The following is an 18,766-nucleotide window of genomic DNA, read 5'->3' as shown; positions in this document are numbered from 1 at the left end:
AAGATTCCTAAAATGAAAAATGTCACAAGTGTAGTTTCTTAAATTTAATTTATAAACTGAAGAACAGATCAGGAGCCATTTTGCTTCAGAGAGACGTCGTCTTTTAACTTATACAGTTAATGGCAGACAGTGGGCACACATTTTTGGAATATCACAGCATGAATGAATACTCGAGACATTGTACGTTTAATGTCTCATTATTTAACAGCTTGTTTCAGGATTTTAAGGCTCTTCGTTGGTCACATGTACAGAGACACACAGTAAAACATGCAGCGTAATGAGGGAGATGCTCAGTTAACGTGTGAGGGAGCAACAACGCCGCCCTTACTTTATCTCTACTTTACATAACAATGACAAACAGCACAAGTTACAAGCAAACACTATAAGTCAAGGAGGTCTGGAGGTTCTTGAGCCACTGATAAATTATGTCCTGAGGTAGAAAACTGAACCACTGGAGTCATTTTTCAGGAGAGAAGCAGCACTGGCTCCCTCTAGTGCTTCCTGCCGGTGTTGTTGAGGATGTCTGCTCTGAGCAGTCTGTAAAACAGCACCAGGTTCATGGTGGAGATGAGACTCAGGCCGACCGTCCCCATCGTCAGGACGTATCGAGGCATGTGTTTACCGTTAGCTGCCAGCCAGCGGGTCATCCAAGCCGTCGTACAGACACGAAACACCAGCAACCTGCAGACGAGACAGAAAACCAGCGAGACGTCTTCAGTCCAACATGATGCACATTCAGTCCTCTTCACTCTAAACAGACATATCTGACATATTTACACCTCAAATTTAAATTATAAATCAATGATTCTTTAATTTTTGCAGTGCAGTCATGCAGAAAAAACATATTGTGCATTCAGGCTCATATTTCAAAGGTCACATGCTCACTTATGAAAACTGTCTTTGCCCCAGAATCAGTTTCATTCTTTCCATGTGTGACCTTTCCAGAAGAGAGGAACTGAGCCACCTACGTTCCCAGGTTGAGCCAGCTGGTCACGCTGTAGGTCATGGAGGGACGAGGGGCTGAAATTTCAGTCCCTGGCCGGTTCCTCCGTCCTGACAGGAGGAGAAGCTGTCTGACGTGAAGGAACACGGAGTTGATCTCAATCAGCAAAGACACCACAGCGAAGCCCACGTAGAGGCGGGACGTGGCAGCCAGGATGAAGCAGGAGATCACCTGAGATACAGAGATTAAACACAGCGCTGGAAAATAACTGATTACATTTACTAAATTAATGTATTTAAGTATAACTTTTTAGGCAGACATTAACGTGTGTTTACAGCTCGCAGGGTGTACAACTGCATATATGAAAAGATTAGTATAAAGCATTTTGTAGCTCCAGAGGAAAGCTGCATGTAATCTAATAAATTATCTCCCTTGGTTCAGTTGCATTGTGGGTAATGTAGGCACCAGGTTTTAAAAAGCAGTCCACTAGTCAAACATTTCACTCCAATAAAAACTGTTTATGGACAAACTGATGAACCAAAACAAGAGATATCACCATTTAATTCACTGCATTCTTTTTATAAACCTGTCGCCTACATTACCCACAATGCAGCTAACCCACTGAGTGACCTCATTGGTGCTAATTTATTAGATTACATGCAGCTTTCCACTGGAGCCACAAAAGACTTTTTTTCATATATGCAGTCGTGCTCCATGGGATCTGTAAACACATGTTAATGTATAAAATTGGTGGAGTTACCCTTTAAATACAAACGTAAACATTCAGCAGAACTTTATTGACACTTATACAAAATTAAACGTGTAAAAATGAATGAAAAAGAGCTCCCAGAGCCACTTTCAGCTAACCGTAGCTGTCTTAAATGAATTAAATCTGTTACACGTAGACAGTGGTACATTTTCTAAGGATTAAGTATATGAACTAATTTATTTATTATTATTTAATCAATTATCTGACATTGTAATGTAACATTTTGGAAGGACGTATTTCTGGTTGCCAAGTTGCAAAAAGTCCATTTATCTGGTGTCTATTGTCCTCTAGCATAACTTTTATCTTTTTAATTCATCAGGAGTTCCTCTGCAGCTGTCGATAAGCTGTTATAAGCAGATGTTGTGGTCGAGATAAAAAAAGGAGTATTTTTATAACCTATTACGTCTGCAGTCTTATTGAGTTTTATTAAACGCTCACATAACAGTTGCACCGTGCAGAACTTGAAATAAATGTTTTACAGCCTCTTAAATGAGACTCATCATCTCAGATGTAGGTGAACAAACAGATTCTGTGTTCGGCCTCCAAACGCGTCTTATATCCTGCAGTGACACGTCGAGGCGACGAGCTGCTGGAGGTGAACCGGGTCGCGACCTCTGCAGCCTGAGATTAAACCGCCACTCACATCAAAGCTCAGCGAACAACAGCGAGGGATGACGGTGCAATTTCATTCAGCCACCTCGTCATTATTACGACACACAGATATGTAAGGGGTGGACAAATTAAGAAGAACACTTCACACCATGTTATGATAAAGACTCCGGACTTTATGAGCCTCACAGAGTTAATATCAGCTGTTTGTTGCATCAGATCACAGTCACAGAAGCAGAAGAATATTTCATTTTCTTTACCTGAGGAAAGGTAGTGATGTCATGATGGAAAAATACTCTATTACTTCATTGAAAGTACAGAGAAACAACTTGTATAAAGGTACCAAATACATGTGAGCAGCATTACTACTTATTTTAGGAATCTGCTTTATAATTTGAAGCTCATTTCTTTCTTTCATCGCCTTTCTTTGTCTTCTGAATATGACAAAAGTGTCGTCAAACAGTTGTCCAGTTGTAGTGCATGGAGCTCTCTCAGCAACCTTACTATACACACAACACACACACACACACACACGCACACACACACTAGGTGTGAAGTATATTACCGCAGAGTGGTGGAGCAGAACCTCCCAGGACTGTTTAAACGGCTGGTTCAAGGCCCCGTCCAAGAAGTCACTGATAAAATAACCTGTGGGGGAGAAAGTCCATGAGTCCCATATACATCGACACATACAGACATAAACCTGACTGAACGAACTTCAGCTCTTTTCTGTGTTTCTCCTCCATGTGTGAATGCTGTCCAGCCTCTTCTGTGTGTGTGACCCTCCAGGTCGTTATGGAGGTCAGACAGCTCCGGTTCAACTGATCTGGCAACACCGAAGCTGCTCAGCGTCCTTCTGGATCCACACGAGGGCTGAGCGATGTGTATTTAGGCTGATCACTTGATATCAATATTGTAACACAATTTTAAGGATGACTGCTGGTACTTTAAGAAAGAATGACACTTATATAATGACTGAATAATCATCAGGAACTAATCGAGTAAGATCAGGAAAAATCACTTTACTGCAGCCTTAGAAAATGGAAAATCTAAGATGATTTTTAGTGTCCTATCACGATAACCATATATATCATATATTACCCAGCCCTAATCCACACTTCTTATCCACACTTGTGTTTACAGCATACTTATAAGTATTTTTCTCAAAAAAATTGTGATTTTTGTTGATCTATTGTGTCATGTGACATTTATTCCACGCCTGTCTGTCCTGAAAGACTGAACCTTCAGTCGCTTTTATCCTCATGAACGGGTTTTTTGGGGAGTTTCCTCATGTGAATCAAAACTCTAAATAAAACTGACTTTACTACAACCTGGTTAATCTAACGTCTACTTGATTCAGCACAGACGAGGACTGTCCTCGTTCAAAATGGATCATATTTATATTATCAACCATGAATCAAAATCACTGGAAAAAGCAGCCTGTCTGCTAATGTAATGACATCTAATGTGTGTTAGTGTGTCACCTGTAGAGACAGCTACAAGGCTGTGGGAGGACAAGGAGAGAGAGGAGATCAGGTCCTGTGCTATCTGAGGTTGATGGTACAAACTGCAAGGACAGAGAGGGAGAGAAAGAGAGAAATTACTTGAGGAGTAACAATGGAAATGAATGAATGTGCCAGTCCTGACGACAGCATCTTCACGCACCATAAAACAGCCCACGTTCCCGTCAACGAGCTGTGAGCTAACGACGTGCAGATATTCCTCCACTTCCAGGTTTTCTCGCGCGCTGACTCTGGCGCTGGCAGCCATCTGAAAATCGTGTTCAGCAGTTTGAAAGAGCATGCAGATCCTCCGACGACCAGAAGTGTCGTCCTCAAATCCATGACGAGACTTTACCAGAGGGTTCGCTTCAAATCCCATGTGCCCCGGTGTTCAGGGCACATTTCAGCTGTGAGAACGTCAGCTAAAATACACTTTGAGGAAAGAGAAGGATGAGAAACAAATAGCTGAAGTCTCTTTGACCTGCAGTACACGTGTATGTAATGATCTCTGTCCTTTAACACACATTCCTCTCCTCACTTCAAGTGATAAACAGGTGACTGATAACAGACGAAGGGTCACGGTCATGACATGATTACATGATTCTCCTCCTGGCAGGTAATAGTTTAATCCACACACTGTTCAAACACTATGCTGTTCAGTCACTGTTGCTTTCAGGATACAACAGGTTTCAAATTATATGCGTATCTCAAAACCACGACAATAAGAAACGTGTTTATTTCTGAACTCGACTGGCAGCTCAGGGCAACAGGAGCATCAGCAACAGTTGACAACAAATGGAAAGAGAAGAAAAAAATATGATTATAAATTCAAGAAAACCAACAGAGGAATGTAAGAAAACAAGAAGAAACATGAAAAATAAGCAAAAGAAAGCTTCAACATACAGAAAAATATACTTACTATAGTTTAGTTGTGCTCTTGAACACACTCTGCTCCCCTCAGCAGGTCACTGATATCAGCTGATGACATGAATCCTCTCCTGCCAAAACAACAAGTAAACACACACGTTATACGGAAGGTGCTTTCAAGAAAATAATAAAACAATAATATAAAATAAATGTGACCTGAATTAATTTACTAACCCATCATTTAAACCCAATTTTGAGGTGCTTGTACTTTGCTTGAGTATTTTCATTCTCTGCTACAGAATACTTTTACTGTTTGACACCTTTAATCACAAGCAAGATTCAGAAAAATATTATAAAACATAATCAACAAATGAATCATGATGGTATATTATGGAGTACTCACTCACTTTAAAATGTATATAATATATAAAAGACATGCACTAATCTGAATTTGGCCATTTGGCATTATGAGTACTGTCAGCACTTTATAATAACCATCTTTAATACATGAAAAACGTGTAGTTAATTTAACTTTAGTTATTAGTTATCTGACTATAAACAAGCAATCAGATGCTTTATAATTATACTGAGCAATTGTAAATGTTTATAAAATGTCCATATATTGTTTATATATAAACTAAACAGTATTAATTTACGATTTGTGAAATATTATTAACATCAGTTGCAACTTTACAATAAATACTTGTTTAATAAATGGTTTAAAAAGTAGTGAAATAGTAAAATAACTATTATCTAAAGTTTGACTAACTTAAAATGGAACATTTATTATGATTAAAGCTACCTGAGTACTTTAAATACTTTCCTGCTGTTTTGCATTTTGTATATTTTAGATTACAGTAAAATATCTGATTACTTTCCCCCACCGCTCCACATTTCAAACTTTTACTAAGTTTTTTTTTAATCCAATATTTTAAATCCTTGAGCTTCACAGTGATGAGTCTTGAAACTTGAAGCGACGTGTGAATGACAGTACCTGTCCGGTTTTGTACGTGGTGCTTTGTCGCCCGTCCATTCAGAGTCGACTGCCTCGTCAGCCTTTCTCTATACTGCCGTTGTGAAGCACAAAAGACCTCCGTCGCCTTTCTCTGCAACAATACCGCTGCTGAACATGACCACTGACATCACCAAAACTGCTCATTCACTGGACACCCATAAGTAACTTTTTGGTTGATTTTGCCTTTTGTCTTAACAAACTCGACATCTTCCACTTTTCACAGTCTCCCAGGACCAAGGGATGAGGGTTGGGGATGGACCGGTTGCCGTGGAAATGGATTCTCATCCCATCATCGAGCTGACGAGCAGGAAACAAACTGTGGACACGGAGGGACTTGTTTCAACGGAGCAGCTGAAGAGCTTTTAATGTTTCTGGAGGGGTTTTGTGTGTATTTGTGGTGTTACAATTGAATCAGAAGACATGTCTGGGACCAAACCACGTGAGTTACCTCTTCAGCTTCATACTGCTTGAATAGTTGATACTCAGCTGATACTTTATCAGTCTGTTTACTCTCTGTGTTCATTACCTATAGCATTAATTAAACCACATATGTAACAATTAATGTAGTTTAACTGTGTGTGTGTGTGTGTGTGTGTGTGTGTGTGTGTGTGTGTGTGCAGCCCATCAAGAGTATCCAGACTCTGATCCAGACGACTTGTCAGAGGAGGTGACAGAGATGGTGTGTCTGGAGTCAGACCTGCAGGATGGACAGTAAGGAGTAGGGGGGTGTTCACAACCTGGCAACCTAACATGTTTTGTTTTAATTTATCCAGCAGGGATTATTACTGATGTGTGAAAATGATTTGTATGCTGCACCGTTAATCAACAAATGATGTCCACACAGATACAGAACTAACCAAGCATGTGCCTGATAAACAAACAAACCAGAACCAGAATAAAACTGATAATCAAACCAGTTTACAGCAGTGCTGGCGACTCTGTGAAGCTGGTTACCAGGGAAACGACTGAGGGTTGAACTTCCGGTGCTCGATGGAACTACCGGAAGTAACATTCACGGCTTTTGTGTTAGCTCAAAGGGCTAAGCTAAATAAATAGTCGCTAATAATATCAGTATGCACAAGATGAAGCTACTAACCTTTATCTCCAGGAATTATGAATGGAAGTATTACGAATCGCCTTTAAGAACGAGGATTAGCGGCCTGTTGCCATGAGAAACGCAGATTCCGAGTACGTCACAAGATGCGCCGGAAGTCGCGCCCGTTCTCGCGGCTCTGCTTTAATTAGCTCATAGTATTAGCATGCTAATGTTTAGCAGGTACAGTGTTTACCATGTTCACTGCTGCAGATTAGCATGTTATCATGCTAACATTTGCACATTACAGCCACACCACAACAGCTGAGTCAGGTTCTGCAGGTAATTCTGTCCTAAAACAAAGTTTTATGTGATGGTGCTGTAGAAAAAGTCAGGGAACCATGAAAGTTTCCAGGTCACTCTTGGAAAAAGAGATTTTAAACTCAACTAAAGAATATATAGGCTACATTCAAAGACAGCCCTGCTGGGAAAAACAAAACAACTGCACCAGCAAGACCAGCTTATGTTTTGGTGCTGATCTGAGCAACAGGAACAGTTTTTCAAGCAGGATCAATATAAAGGATCAATAGATTTTATGCAAAGTTAGTTTGATTCATCTGCTGGAGACCAGGAACGTTTGCCGAAAAATGCATGTTAATCCCACTTAATTCAGTCAACCTGGACCAAATAGAATTTCATTGAAAACATATATATATATATATATATATATATATGTGTGTGTGTGTGTGTGTGTGTGTGTGTGTGTGTGTGTGTGTTTCCTCAGGATGAAGGAGGTTGAAGTGGGACATCACAGCGTGCTGTTGACACGCTGTGAGGGCAAATACAGTGCCATCGGTAACCAGTGTACGCACTACGGAGCGCCACTCAGCAAAGGTAAAGAGGAACGAGGTGTGAGTTTGTGAAGAACAACAGAGGATGAACACATTTTAATCTTTGACATGAAGTTTGTCCACCATACTGCTGTGTTTTATCCACATGGACTTTGTATTTCACTGTGTGTTCAGGGGTGATCACAGGCCACACAGTGCGCTGCCCATGGCACGGCGCCTGTTTCAATGCCCATACAGGAGATCTGGAGGAGTTTCCTGGTATAGACTGTTTACCCTGCCACGAGGTACAAACAGACAGACAGACAGACAGACAGACAGACAGACAGACACCTTTCAAGGACATTTGTTCTCATCTTATCATTTGTCTTTTTCTGCTTTGAAGGTCAAAATACTAAACAGCAAAGTGTACGTGTCCGTTAAAAAAAAGGTTAGTATGTAACTTAACTTCTGTTTATGTTACTTTGTGCTTCTTGTCTCATCACATCATTGTGAATGTTCTTTGTTTAGTAAAAGGAAATGGGGGCACATGGTAGATGAGTTTTCTGAGGGTGTTTTGTGTTTGTATTCAGCAATTTTGACAGGATTTTCTTCCTTAAAGAGATTAATCCCCAGACCTTCTTGTAAGCAGTTTCATGTAGGAACTATTGTCTTTCTACCAAACTACACAGTATCCCTGCACAGATGGAAGTCTGCATCTACTCATGATTGAGAGGCCATGATGGGAATATTAACTGTGTCTGACCTCCTCAGATGTGTTTCAGCATGATTAGCTTAGCCTCTCATCCATCATAAATACTTCTTCCTGTTGATGAGTTCATACGATCGTGTGTTTTTTTCATGATTCAGACTCTGAGGCAGGAAAAACGAGTGAAGAATATGGGAGCTGCAACACCAGGAGACACTCGCACTGTTCTGCTGCTGGGAGGAGGTGAGTGTGGAAACTGCTGTATTGTCTCAGACTACTGAGGACAACTATATTAAAATTACCACAACGTTTATGGCATGTTTACCACCCCTGCCCTGCATTTAAAGGGTTTCCGTATTTGGGTTTTGGTTATACCCATAAATTTATGGTTAATAAACATAAATATAGCATGTAGCCTCTATCCAGAGTTCATGTGTGTGATGGTGTGTTAACTCTTTGTAAGTACAGGAGCTGCGTCGCTGATCTGCGCTGAGATTCTCCGACAGGAAAACTACGGCGGCAGAATCATCATGGCCTCCAGAGACGAGCTTTTACCTTACGACAAAACCCGACTGAGCAAGGTGCTGAAGTGGAGTAAATGACATGATACGGACATCAACAAGCTTTTAGTGATGAATATGAGTGCATCATTTTTTAATTGACACATACACCATGCAACTTTTTTTTTGCAGGTAATGAACGTGGAGAGCGACACTATTGTGCTGAGGAGGATGGAGTTTTTCCAACGTTACGACATTGAAGTGTGGCTCAGGAAAGAAGTGAGTGGATTTCTTCTCACATCTTCAGTCTTGTTGTGTAAACACTACGTTCTACTACTTAATACTTGTCATTTATACCGTATAATGTCTGCAAAGTAAATTCTCCCTTGAAAAAATGTGTGTTTCTTGACCTGGATGGATTCATAATGCACTTTCAAAAGCCATGTTGTGTTTACAGGCTCAGTCAGTGGACACAGACAAGAAGACAGTCACGTTCGACGACGGTTCGGTCCAGCGCTATGATCAGCTCCTCATATCAACAGGCTGCAGGTACACACAAACACACACAGCCCGAGGCTTTCTGGAGCACCAAGCAGTATGTTCACACTCAGACATAAGAAGAGTTCAGACACTTAAAATCAGTGAAAATGACAAAACAAAAAAACTAAAGAACCTGGTAAAATCTTTAGATTAAGATATAGTACATCACAACTTTAACAACTGCTAACAAGCATTTATCTGTAGCGAATAACAGTTTTTACCATATTGTTGTTACAATTAAACAAAACAAACATGTAACAAAGAAGGTTATAAGACAGAAGCACGTCATGAATAAAGAATAAACGAGGAAACATTAGTTTTGTTTCGGACAACAGACTGTAAATGAACACAACATGAATTTGTTAATTTGTCTGCTCCAAACCACATTTTGACAAAATCTCCCCCAGAAAAAACTTTTAACATTTCTTTGTTAAGTGCAGAATGTGTGCATTTTTTTAGCAACATGCTAAATAAAAGTTTTTTTAACGACATGAAATTACTGCAAGTGACGATGTCAACATGAAACCAAACGTGTCCTTTGGTTCCAAATGTGGGAAAAGTTCACAATCCTGAACTAAAAGTGTTAAGACTTTATCTCTGTATGAGGACAGTGATTGTTGCAGCAGCCCTCCACTGCGCTGCATCGCTTATAAACAGAGTCGTCGTCTGTCCTTCAGAGCAAAAGGTCTCGACGTGCCTGGCATGAAGCTGGATAACGTCAAGATGTTGGAGACTCCAGAGGACGCCCGGCAGATCCACGCACTCAGTCTGGGCTCCAAAGTCGTCCTCGTGGGAACCTCTTTTGTTGGTACGAAGTGGTGCATCTGTTTTTACATTTGTCTGGACTGATTGTGTTGAGGAAATGAGAACAGACTGAAGATAAAAGACATAAAAGCATCAAATCAACTGCAGTGATTGACTTTTTTATTTTGTGGAAGCCAAAAAATGACAAAATACCTTAAAAAGTTATCAAACAGCCAAAATATAAGAAATAAAACATATTACAAAAATAAGTCAGATTTAATAAGAACAAAGAAATATATAAAAATTAAGATTTATAAGTTTCTTTTAACCTTGAATCAGTTGATAAAAAGAGAAAATATTTTTTTTCCCTTAACTTTCATTCAGATGATAAAATTCATTAAAAATTACTTGGTTTTATTCCTCTACAAATCTTGAACTATTTCACGTTAGATTGGATGAAAAGTACAGAGATATATATTAATTTAATTAACCACAGTCGTATTTATTTACTGTCGGCTTTGAGCCTTCAGAAAGGCTTGTTTTTATTTGTTGGGTTTTCATCGGAACATTTTTTACTCCTGGATATTCTCTGCTGCAGCCTCATTAAGGTATTTCCTATGTTACAGGTATGGAAATTGCATCTTACTTGATCGACAAAGCCTCCAGCATCACAGTGATCGGCAGCAGTGAGCTGCCGTATCAGAACACACTGGGTCGTGAGATCGGCAGAGCCACAATGTTGGTAAGAAACGAGAGACGGAGAGAGAGCAGAGTGCTCGTTTATCTCTGTTCAGTCAGGTTATTTAAACTTTGCCTCTCCTTCAGATGCTGTCAGAGAAAAATGTGAAGTTCTACATGAACGCTAATGTGACGGAGGTCAGAGGTTTGGGTGGCAAGGTGACGTGGAGAAACACACAGTTTGTTTTGTCAAATTCAGACTTGAACATCGACAACAGTTGAGTAAATGTTTGACTTCCTCCGTGTCATCGTCATTTCTTCCTGCAGGTGAAGGAGATTGTGCTCAAAAGTGGAGACGTCATCCCAGCAGATGTTTTGATTGTTGGTATTGGTGAGTGCAAACATTTTTTCATAATCATATTGATGTCGTTAAGAAAATGTTCTGCTCATTCCCTTTGTTACTGTTTAATGTTTTTGCGTTACCAGTCAGATGTCTCTTCCTACAAACACTGTGAAATGTCTTATAATGATCCTTCAGGAATGCTGCACAGCTTTTATAGTAATGGACTTTCTGACAGCGAGATGATGAAAAGATGAATGTCACTCTCATGTCTATAAATCTGTCTGTTTTTGATAAGTATACATTATGGTTTTTTGTGTTGCGTTCCACCATAAAGAAAGACAATCGATTTGATGATTTTGAAAACAGAGCCGAGATAAACATGTTAATGACATTAGCAGCACTCCTGCGTGTCCTCCTCAACCCCTCCTGTCCTCCTTCTCTCTTCCACCAGGCATCAAACCGAACTCAGAGTTCCTGAAGGGCAGCAAAATACAAATGGACTCCAAAAACTTTGTCACCGTGGACAAGGTGAGCGAGCTGTTCTCCTCATCATGTATCTGTGCAACAGATCTTCTGAAAATGTGTTTAATTGAGCTGGAATTCTTCAGTATTTGACCCCATGATTAACCTGTATTATCCTTTGAATTCTTCCTCTGGTGTTCTCCTGACATTATTAAACCATCATGTTCAGAACAATATTGACCACTTTAAGGTTCTGATGAGCCCGAACAGAACAAAAGGAGTGAATGAACTCGTGCCTCCTCACAATAATCAACACATTCTGCACCTCTGGCTCTACCTCCGTCCTGCAGTACATGCGCACCAACGTCCCGGATGTGTTCTGTGGGGGCGACTTGGCCACCTTCCCCCTGATGATGGCCCAGAACCAGCTGGTCAACATCGGACACTGGCAGATGGCACAAGCTCATGGTGACGTAGTGACGCTGTCCCGGTAGACAGACTTTGACTGACTGGCTGATCTAAAAACACCTGAAATGATCCTGTCACTCACAGATATGTTGGTGCTGACCGAGCAACCGTGTCAGATCATTCTAGCTCTGTTGAGTCCAACAGAGAATGTTTGCATTGATAAAGAAGCGTTAAGACATCTCGGCTACTTGTTGTCACTCTGTTATATAATATGTGTTTAATATCTGTGTCTTTAATATCTGTCTGTTTTTATTGTTGTTCAGGGAGGATAGCAGCTCTAAACATGCTGAATAGACAGACTGAACTCAGCTCAGTTCCTTTCTACTGGACGGTCCTGCTGGGTAAAACCATCAGATATGCAGGTGGGCACACACACACACACACACACACACACACACACACACACACACACACACACACACACACACACACACACACACTGCTGTCTACACTAACTTGTGTTTCGCTCTGGTCGTGTGCAGGCTATGGTGAAGGATACACTGAGATTGTGATGAAAGGAAACTTTGAGGACAAGAAGTTTCTGGCGTTGTACATCAAGTACGTTGAGAGAAAAAAAATAGCTGCTGTTGTTCACAAAATACATCTGCAATCAGAAAATAAATGACCAGACATGGATGTTTTCTTCTCCTGCAGGGAGGATCGCGTCATAGCGGCAGCGAGCCTAAACTTTGACCCGGCAGTGTCGGCTGTAGCTGAGCGGCTCGTATCAGGAAAAGTCATCACAAAGGAAGAAGCTGCGTACGTCAGATTTGTCTGTTCTAACTCATTTATACAAGTGACTAAACTGTTCAGAGGTTCCTGACACTTTATGTTGAGCTGCTAAGTGAGGCAATCAAGTCAATATCACACTGTGAGGCCCAGTTTGTGCCTCTTATCATCACTCATTTTGGGAGCGTGGCCGTTTGGATCTGTTAAAAACACTTTCACCAAGTTTAATAATGATATTTCAAAGTTAACAACTTGCCTCTGCTGCCCCCCAAAGCAGCCAAGAACTCAGTTACTGCAGGTTGAAAGGAACAGGTCACCTAAAAAATCAAAATGCAGACATTATTTTGGGCGAGCTCATCCTATAATTGACCTGTTTTGAAGCTGGGGCTAATCATCACGTCAGCTGATGTAAATCCATATTAAAACATATCCTCTTTTCTTTTCTCTCCCCCCGACAGATCAGACGACCTGAGCTGGCTGCAGTTGTCCTGATCGACGCTCTCCTCCACTCGCGTGCTCAACACATCATCTGTTCGATGTCGACATGCAGCGTGTCGTTCATCCGTCTCGCTGTCGCCGCTGATCTCACGGAGGAAAGTTTGATCCAGAGAAGACAAACTTCACTGATGGCGCGGTGTCACAAAAAAACAAAAAAGAAGCAGAATGCACAGTGAAGTTTACATTTACAGCGTTATCCTGTACGTCATACAGTCATGTGAGGGCGACTCCACCGTGAAAACAACAGATACCTCAGATGAATGCAGCTTTTGGGACTTCTTTTTTTAGTCTTACTATTTTTTATTTATTCACTAGATTCTTCTTTTTTTAATCTCATGGTCAGGAGACATCACGTTTAAGATGCCTCAGTATGTTCTCTGCTGTTCACATTTTAAAAGGCGGTGCACGCTGCCGGACAAACACAAGTGACCTTAATGGCCACAGCGGTCCGGTCAACGAGTCGCAGGGCGGATTAGGGGAACAGAGGGCGGTTGTGTTCAGCTCTTTGAAGCAGAGATGCTGAAATAGGCAACGGCGACAAAACACAGCAGAAGGGAACAATAGGCCTTCGACAAATAGCTCACAAAGGCAGTGCGACAGAAACCTGCACAAAAGAAATGCTGTGTTTTCCTCTCGTTCCCCCCTCCGGCTCTCTGCTGGTTTATCACTGTCTTTACCTCACACCTCCACATTTACTCTTTGATTCACACTGAGCGCTTTTCCCTGTCAACAGCACGCTGCCTCTCAGTTCAACGTGTCCACGGGGGGGTTGCAGGTGTTTCATGGCCAGATCCAGTTACGATATTTGAGAATTGAAGGTGCAAGTGACTTTTATCTTGTACTAACGTTGTAGGTAGAAGATTTGGAACTTGTAAGACAAAATTAAACACCTTATTAATCAAGTTTTTGAATGGAAACAACATAAAAACAATAATTATCTAGAGATAACAACCATATTTTATATTTGTTCTTCTTTTACTGGCAGAGGGCAGCGCTGATATTACCTGCAACCTCACATCTCTCAGAGAATTTACAGCATATATTGTCAACTGTATCTACCAGGAACCCTTCAAGCCGCCTGACTTTTCATCCAGCACATTGCTATAAATGAGAAATGTCACATTTTAAGAATTCTCGAGGTATGATAAACATCACTTCTGTTCTCCTGAGGACCGAAAAATGTTCTGCGCCTCTGATAATGTTGAAAAGGAAAAAGCTGCCACACCGAAACAGCTTTCATGATCAGTGCAAAGTGAATCCTGATGGAGAAATAACAGAGATGTACTTGTCATTTCAACTTCTTGTTTTGTGTTTCACTTTGTTCATGCATAAACAAAAATCTCAGGCACAACAGCTCCGACTGTCTCTCTCCTGCTTTCATGACTCTCCAGTGTTGATTCAGTCCAACACACAAATCTTCTGCCACCTGGTGTCGAGCAGCGGGAGTGTTTCTGACAGGAGCGTAAACCTGGACACCGAATAAAATGTCTCTCTTTGTATATTCAGCTCAATAATCAGGTAAAGAGATGCATAAGATATGTTTAGCTCACTGGGATGAAAAAAACGAAGTAATTCCTGAGTAAAAGTATCTTGCTAAAATATTACTTTGGTAAATGCAGGTTAGTAAAGTCTGTGATGTTATATTTACTTACATTTTAAAAGTAATTTTTGGTCAATAAATGTTCCTAAATATTAAAAGTACAAATTACATATATTCACATGTCTGTATAAACTTTATACTGTGATTCAAATCTGATATTAAACATTGCACACTGAAAATAAAAATGCACTACTGCTAAGTCTGAAAGCAACTAGTAGCTAAAGTAACTAAAATTTGTGGGGGGAAAATTACTCAAGGAAAGTACAAGTACCTGAAGATTTTACTGGAGTACTGCGCTCAGTTACAGCTAGCTACAACAAGTTATGAGTTACTTTGCAGATTAAATGCTGCGTCAGAGTCAAAATAGTGCATTTTTAAATTAAGTTACTGTGTTAAAAAAAAACCAACTCATACCAATAATTGGAAAAATTGTCAACTTGATATTAAACATGTAAACATATGTATAATTGACTTTTACTTCTACTTTTGATAATTCAGTACATTTAATGCCAGAACGACTTTCACTTCTGTTAAATAAATATTTTAACACAATAACTTATTGCTGCCTATAAATTATAAGAATTTCTCCATATCTACATCCCATTCAGAATATCAGCTGATACAGATGTTCAGATGAAATATCAATGCATCACAACTTTTTAAAAATTTGCTTTTTTAAGTTAAACAGGAAAGTGCAGCAAGACAGTAAAAAGAGAAGGGTCACTGCACATTAGATCAGCTGAGACACTCAACAGCTTCAATATCTAAACACATTTTATTAGACAGTGACAACACAGAAGAACATTGTCACATTTAAATTTCAGTTAAACAGCTCAACACACCCCGATGGAGGGCGTTCTGGGTATTTAAAGAAGAAGACAAAGAAGAAAGAAAACTGTTCGTCATGTGACCCGTCATCCATTTAACCCTCCTCTACCCCACCGACCTGCGGACACACAGGTGTGAGGGGGTTCAGTGGTGTTATCCTGATTAGGTTTCAGTCCTGGAAGATCGACTTTGGGTCTTTTCTGTCAGCGTTACATAATTTAGAGGCAGCAGGTAAACTGCAAATCCTCTATTAAGTTTTTAACAGTTCGACGTCCCGCCCTCGTCCACTGACAGTGGACGTCCCGCCCTCGTCCACTGACAGTGGACGAGGGCGGGACAGTGGCCACGACTGTCAGTGGACGTCCCGCCCTCGTCCACTGACAGTGGACGTCCCGCCCTCGTCCACTGTCAGTGGACGAGGGCGGGCCGTCCACTGTCAGTGGACGTCCCGCCCTCGTCCACTGACAGTCGTGGCCACTGTATTCTGCATTCGACAGAGGAAACTGAACCATCTCTCCTCGGTCCAGCGAGACGGGACGTCCACTGACAGTGGACGTCCCGCCCTCGTCCACTGTCAGTGGACGAGGGCGGTCAGTGGACGTCCCGCCCTCGTCCACTGACAGTGGACGTCCCGCCCTCGTCCACTGTCAGTGGACGAGGGCGGGACGTCCACTGTCAGTGGACGAGGGCGGGACGTCCACTGTCAGTGGACGTCCCGCCCTCGTCCACTGACAGTCGTGGCCACTGTATTCTGCATCCGACAGAGGAAACTGAACCATCTCTCCTCGGTCCAGCGATCTTTATTCTGTGCCTCTATCTGTTTTAATCTGTGAACAAATAAAGCCTTAGATGTCTAACGGCATAAGGCGCTCATTTGCTCCTGTTGGTCAGATCCAATCAAAGCGCCTTTTCTATTTGCTCTCTTTAGGAAAAGTCTGTCTCAGTGCACACTGGCTCTCTTTGAACAGAGCCTCTCTGTGTGAGATGTAACGCTGCCGCCTGTTGGCCCTGTACAGCTCCATCCTCTCCTCCTCAGCCTGGGGGTCCTCCAGCGCTCCCTCCCACCTCAGACTGTCCCTGGCCTGGGTGCTGAGCTCTGCCACGTACCCCTGCACTGTAACTCCACCATCACCACCACCCCTGGTTTTGTTGGTCACTGTCAGCGGGGTCGGTGACTCCTTGAGGTGTTTTGTGCTCCTCCGGCCGCTGCCAGCACGCCGCTCACCGTCCTTCTTACTGGCGGATCTGAGCTTGGACAGCCGGCCTGGAGACCGACCCGGAATCTGTGGGGCCAGCAGGGACACCAGAGGGGTTTCAGGAGGCAGAGAAGCAGCCTGAGGATTATCTGTAGGGAGGCAAAGTAAACATGTAGATGCATGCATACTGGCAGACAAAGCGGATGGTTTATATTACTAATGACTCCCTCTGGACTTGGAGGGCTAATGGCTTGGTTTACAGTAATGAGCTGTAATAGGTCAGTGATGGGAAGTGACACTGGGGGCCCATTCTCTAATGATCTGTTCAGCCCTGCAGGGAATCCTCAACCAGCACCACATGATCCTCATACTTGTGTTTACATACATTGTGCATTTACAGTGACCTTTGTTTGAAGTGCAAAAAATGATGATACAAGAGTTTCAGTTTACGTCACTTCCCAATTCCTCAACTCTGCAGCACAACTAACGATAAGTGAGAGCTGCGAGGAAATTTAAAGGCTTTCAGTTCACATGAGAAGACTCTCTGTGTTCGGTGGCTTCATTTTCTCAGTCAGGAATTTTAGAGGATCGGCTTTTAGTGAAAAAATACAAATATCATGCACAACAATTTAGCCTGATTCCAATTTGGAATCCAATTATTCAGCATTTTTGCTAATTATCAGAATATTTTTTTTCAGCCCTTAATAAAAAAAAAAAGGAATTGCAAAATAACCAGCAGCCAGTTATCAATTAAATGTTGACGGGGAGCATTTAAGAAGCAGAACTACTGAAGCAAAGTACAAGTACCTCAGAATTGTACTTAAGAGTATTTAAGCTGAGTAAATGTACTTAGTTACATTCTATTACTGCTGTAGGGATTTAAATCACAACATTTCAGACAGTAACTAATGAATAGAAAAATAATATTAGAGAATATCCACACAACTTCAAAGAGGTCGTGTCTTCAAATCACCTCTTTTATACTGCTAATAGTCAAAAACACCAAATATTAATATGAGAAAAAAAATTCCAGTTTGACATTTGTGCATGATTGTTTTCTTCTCTACATTTCAGAGGCAGTTATCGTGTTAACTCCACTGTATTAATCACAAAGCTGCAGAATATGTAAACATATTAATAAAATATGATGCATTCAATAACAGCAAAAAAAAAGTTGTTAAAATGAGCTCTATCTCAACCAAACACAACAGCTCACATTGCTGCCGCTTCTTCCAGTATTACCTGTGTTTCCTGGGGGAGAGGTGGAAGCAGAGGGTTTCTTCCTTTTCTTTCTTTTCTTCCCCTTCTTCTTCTTGTCACTGCTCCTGGGAGGCTGGGGCAGTTTACAGTTTTTGTCTTCCGGCATGATGTCGGTGCGGACGGGCAGGTCCGTGTCTCCCTGATGAGGTGGAGGCTAATCCTGGACACAAGACACCTGGACGGCTCCGTGTGGCTGAGCAGCGAGTACCGACAGCTGTTGTGACCTTCAGTGCTGAAGATAAGCGGCTTTATGTCTCCATGTTAACAGTGTATAAACTTTCCGTCATGTCGGAGAAAGGCGGCAAAAGGTTCGTAGACGGTTGGATGCTAACGTTGCTACTCAGAAGTTTAGCTAGTTGTCCGTTCCCTCTGCAATCACGCTGTGGTGACGCGTCTCCATGGCAACAAGACACACCCCGGCTGGACTGCTGAAACTGCCTTTTTTTCAAAAACAAAAAAACAAAACAAACTAAAAAAAAACGTCTTTTTTATTTCCTTTACTGGTTCACAAAGTCTCCACAGAACGTGTTTTTAAAAAACGTAAATATTAAAACCAAAATTGTTAGCTATAAACTTAGCAAGCTAACGTTTCTACCTTAGCATCATGGAGGTTATTAATAGAATCACCTCCATGAACACAGTCATG

The 18,766-nt window shown here is 41.4% G+C and overlaps 3 protein-coding genes across 7 annotated transcripts; 1 reads left to right on the top strand and 2 right to left on the bottom strand.

The window, feature by feature from the left end:
* Positions 1-29: 29 nt before the first annotated feature.
* On the bottom strand, positions 30-5,822 carry LOC119031187 (TLC domain-containing protein 2-like). Of its 2 annotated transcripts, XM_037119486.1 has the most exons (7): positions 5,685-5,822; positions 4,743-4,821; positions 3,987-4,255; positions 3,806-3,888; positions 2,887-2,969; positions 969-1,174; positions 30-681 (listed from the first exon to the last, which is right to left on the bottom strand). In XM_037119486.1, exons 3-7 carry the CDS (start codon positions 4,163-4,165, stop codon positions 492-494), a joined length of 741 nt encoding a protein of 246 aa, XP_036975381.1. In that variant the 5' UTR covers positions 4,166-4,255; positions 4,743-4,821; positions 5,685-5,822; the 3' UTR covers positions 30-491. The 2 variants fall into 2 exon arrangements, with proteins under 2 accessions (XP_036975381.1, XP_036975382.1); XM_037119487.1 differs by lacking the exons at positions 4,743-4,821; positions 5,685-5,822 and adding an exon at positions 4,362-4,712.
* A 183-nt stretch (positions 5,823-6,005) lies between these two features.
* Positions 6,006-14,957, top strand: LOC119031186 (apoptosis-inducing factor 3). Of its 4 annotated transcripts, XM_037119481.1 has the most exons (19): positions 6,006-6,144; positions 6,326-6,416; positions 7,523-7,632; positions 7,764-7,873; positions 7,972-8,016; positions 8,436-8,517; positions 8,743-8,855; positions 8,967-9,053; positions 9,232-9,323; positions 9,992-10,122; positions 10,685-10,800; positions 10,884-10,955; positions 11,064-11,127; positions 11,531-11,607; positions 11,892-12,009; positions 12,273-12,371; positions 12,492-12,567; positions 12,664-12,768; positions 13,197-14,732. In XM_037119481.1, exons 1-19 carry the CDS (start codon positions 6,126-6,128, stop codon positions 13,228-13,230), a joined length of 1,641 nt encoding a protein of 546 aa, XP_036975376.1. In that variant the 5' UTR covers positions 6,006-6,125; the 3' UTR covers positions 13,231-14,732. The 4 variants fall into 4 exon arrangements, with proteins under 4 accessions (XP_036975376.1, XP_036975379.1, XP_036975378.1 ...); XM_037119484.1 differs by lacking the exons at positions 6,006-6,144; positions 6,326-6,416 and adding an exon at positions 6,723-6,824 and having other exon boundaries at positions 13,197-14,957; XM_037119483.1 differs by lacking the exons at positions 6,006-6,144; positions 6,326-6,416 and adding an exon at positions 6,780-6,893 and having other exon boundaries at positions 13,197-14,957.
* A 1,489-nt stretch (positions 14,958-16,446) lies between these two features.
* Positions 16,447-18,542, bottom strand: c13h17orf97 (chromosome 13 C17orf97 homolog). The gene is made up of 2 exons (XM_037119488.1): positions 18,103-18,542; positions 16,447-17,009 (listed from the first exon to the last, which is right to left on the bottom strand). Exons 1-2 carry the CDS (start codon positions 18,224-18,226, stop codon positions 16,576-16,578), a joined length of 558 nt encoding a protein of 185 aa, XP_036975383.1. The 5' UTR covers positions 18,227-18,542; the 3' UTR covers positions 16,447-16,575.
* Positions 18,543-18,766: the final 224 nt, after the last annotated feature.

The sequence above is a fragment of the Acanthopagrus latus genome, chromosome 13 (genome assembly GCF_904848185.1).
Source record: "Acanthopagrus latus isolate v.2019 chromosome 13, fAcaLat1.1, whole genome shotgun sequence".
In the NCBI taxonomy this organism is placed as follows: domain Eukaryota; kingdom Metazoa; phylum Chordata; class Actinopteri; order Spariformes; family Sparidae; genus Acanthopagrus; species Acanthopagrus latus.
This window is presented reverse-complemented; position numbering and strand designations above follow the sequence as displayed.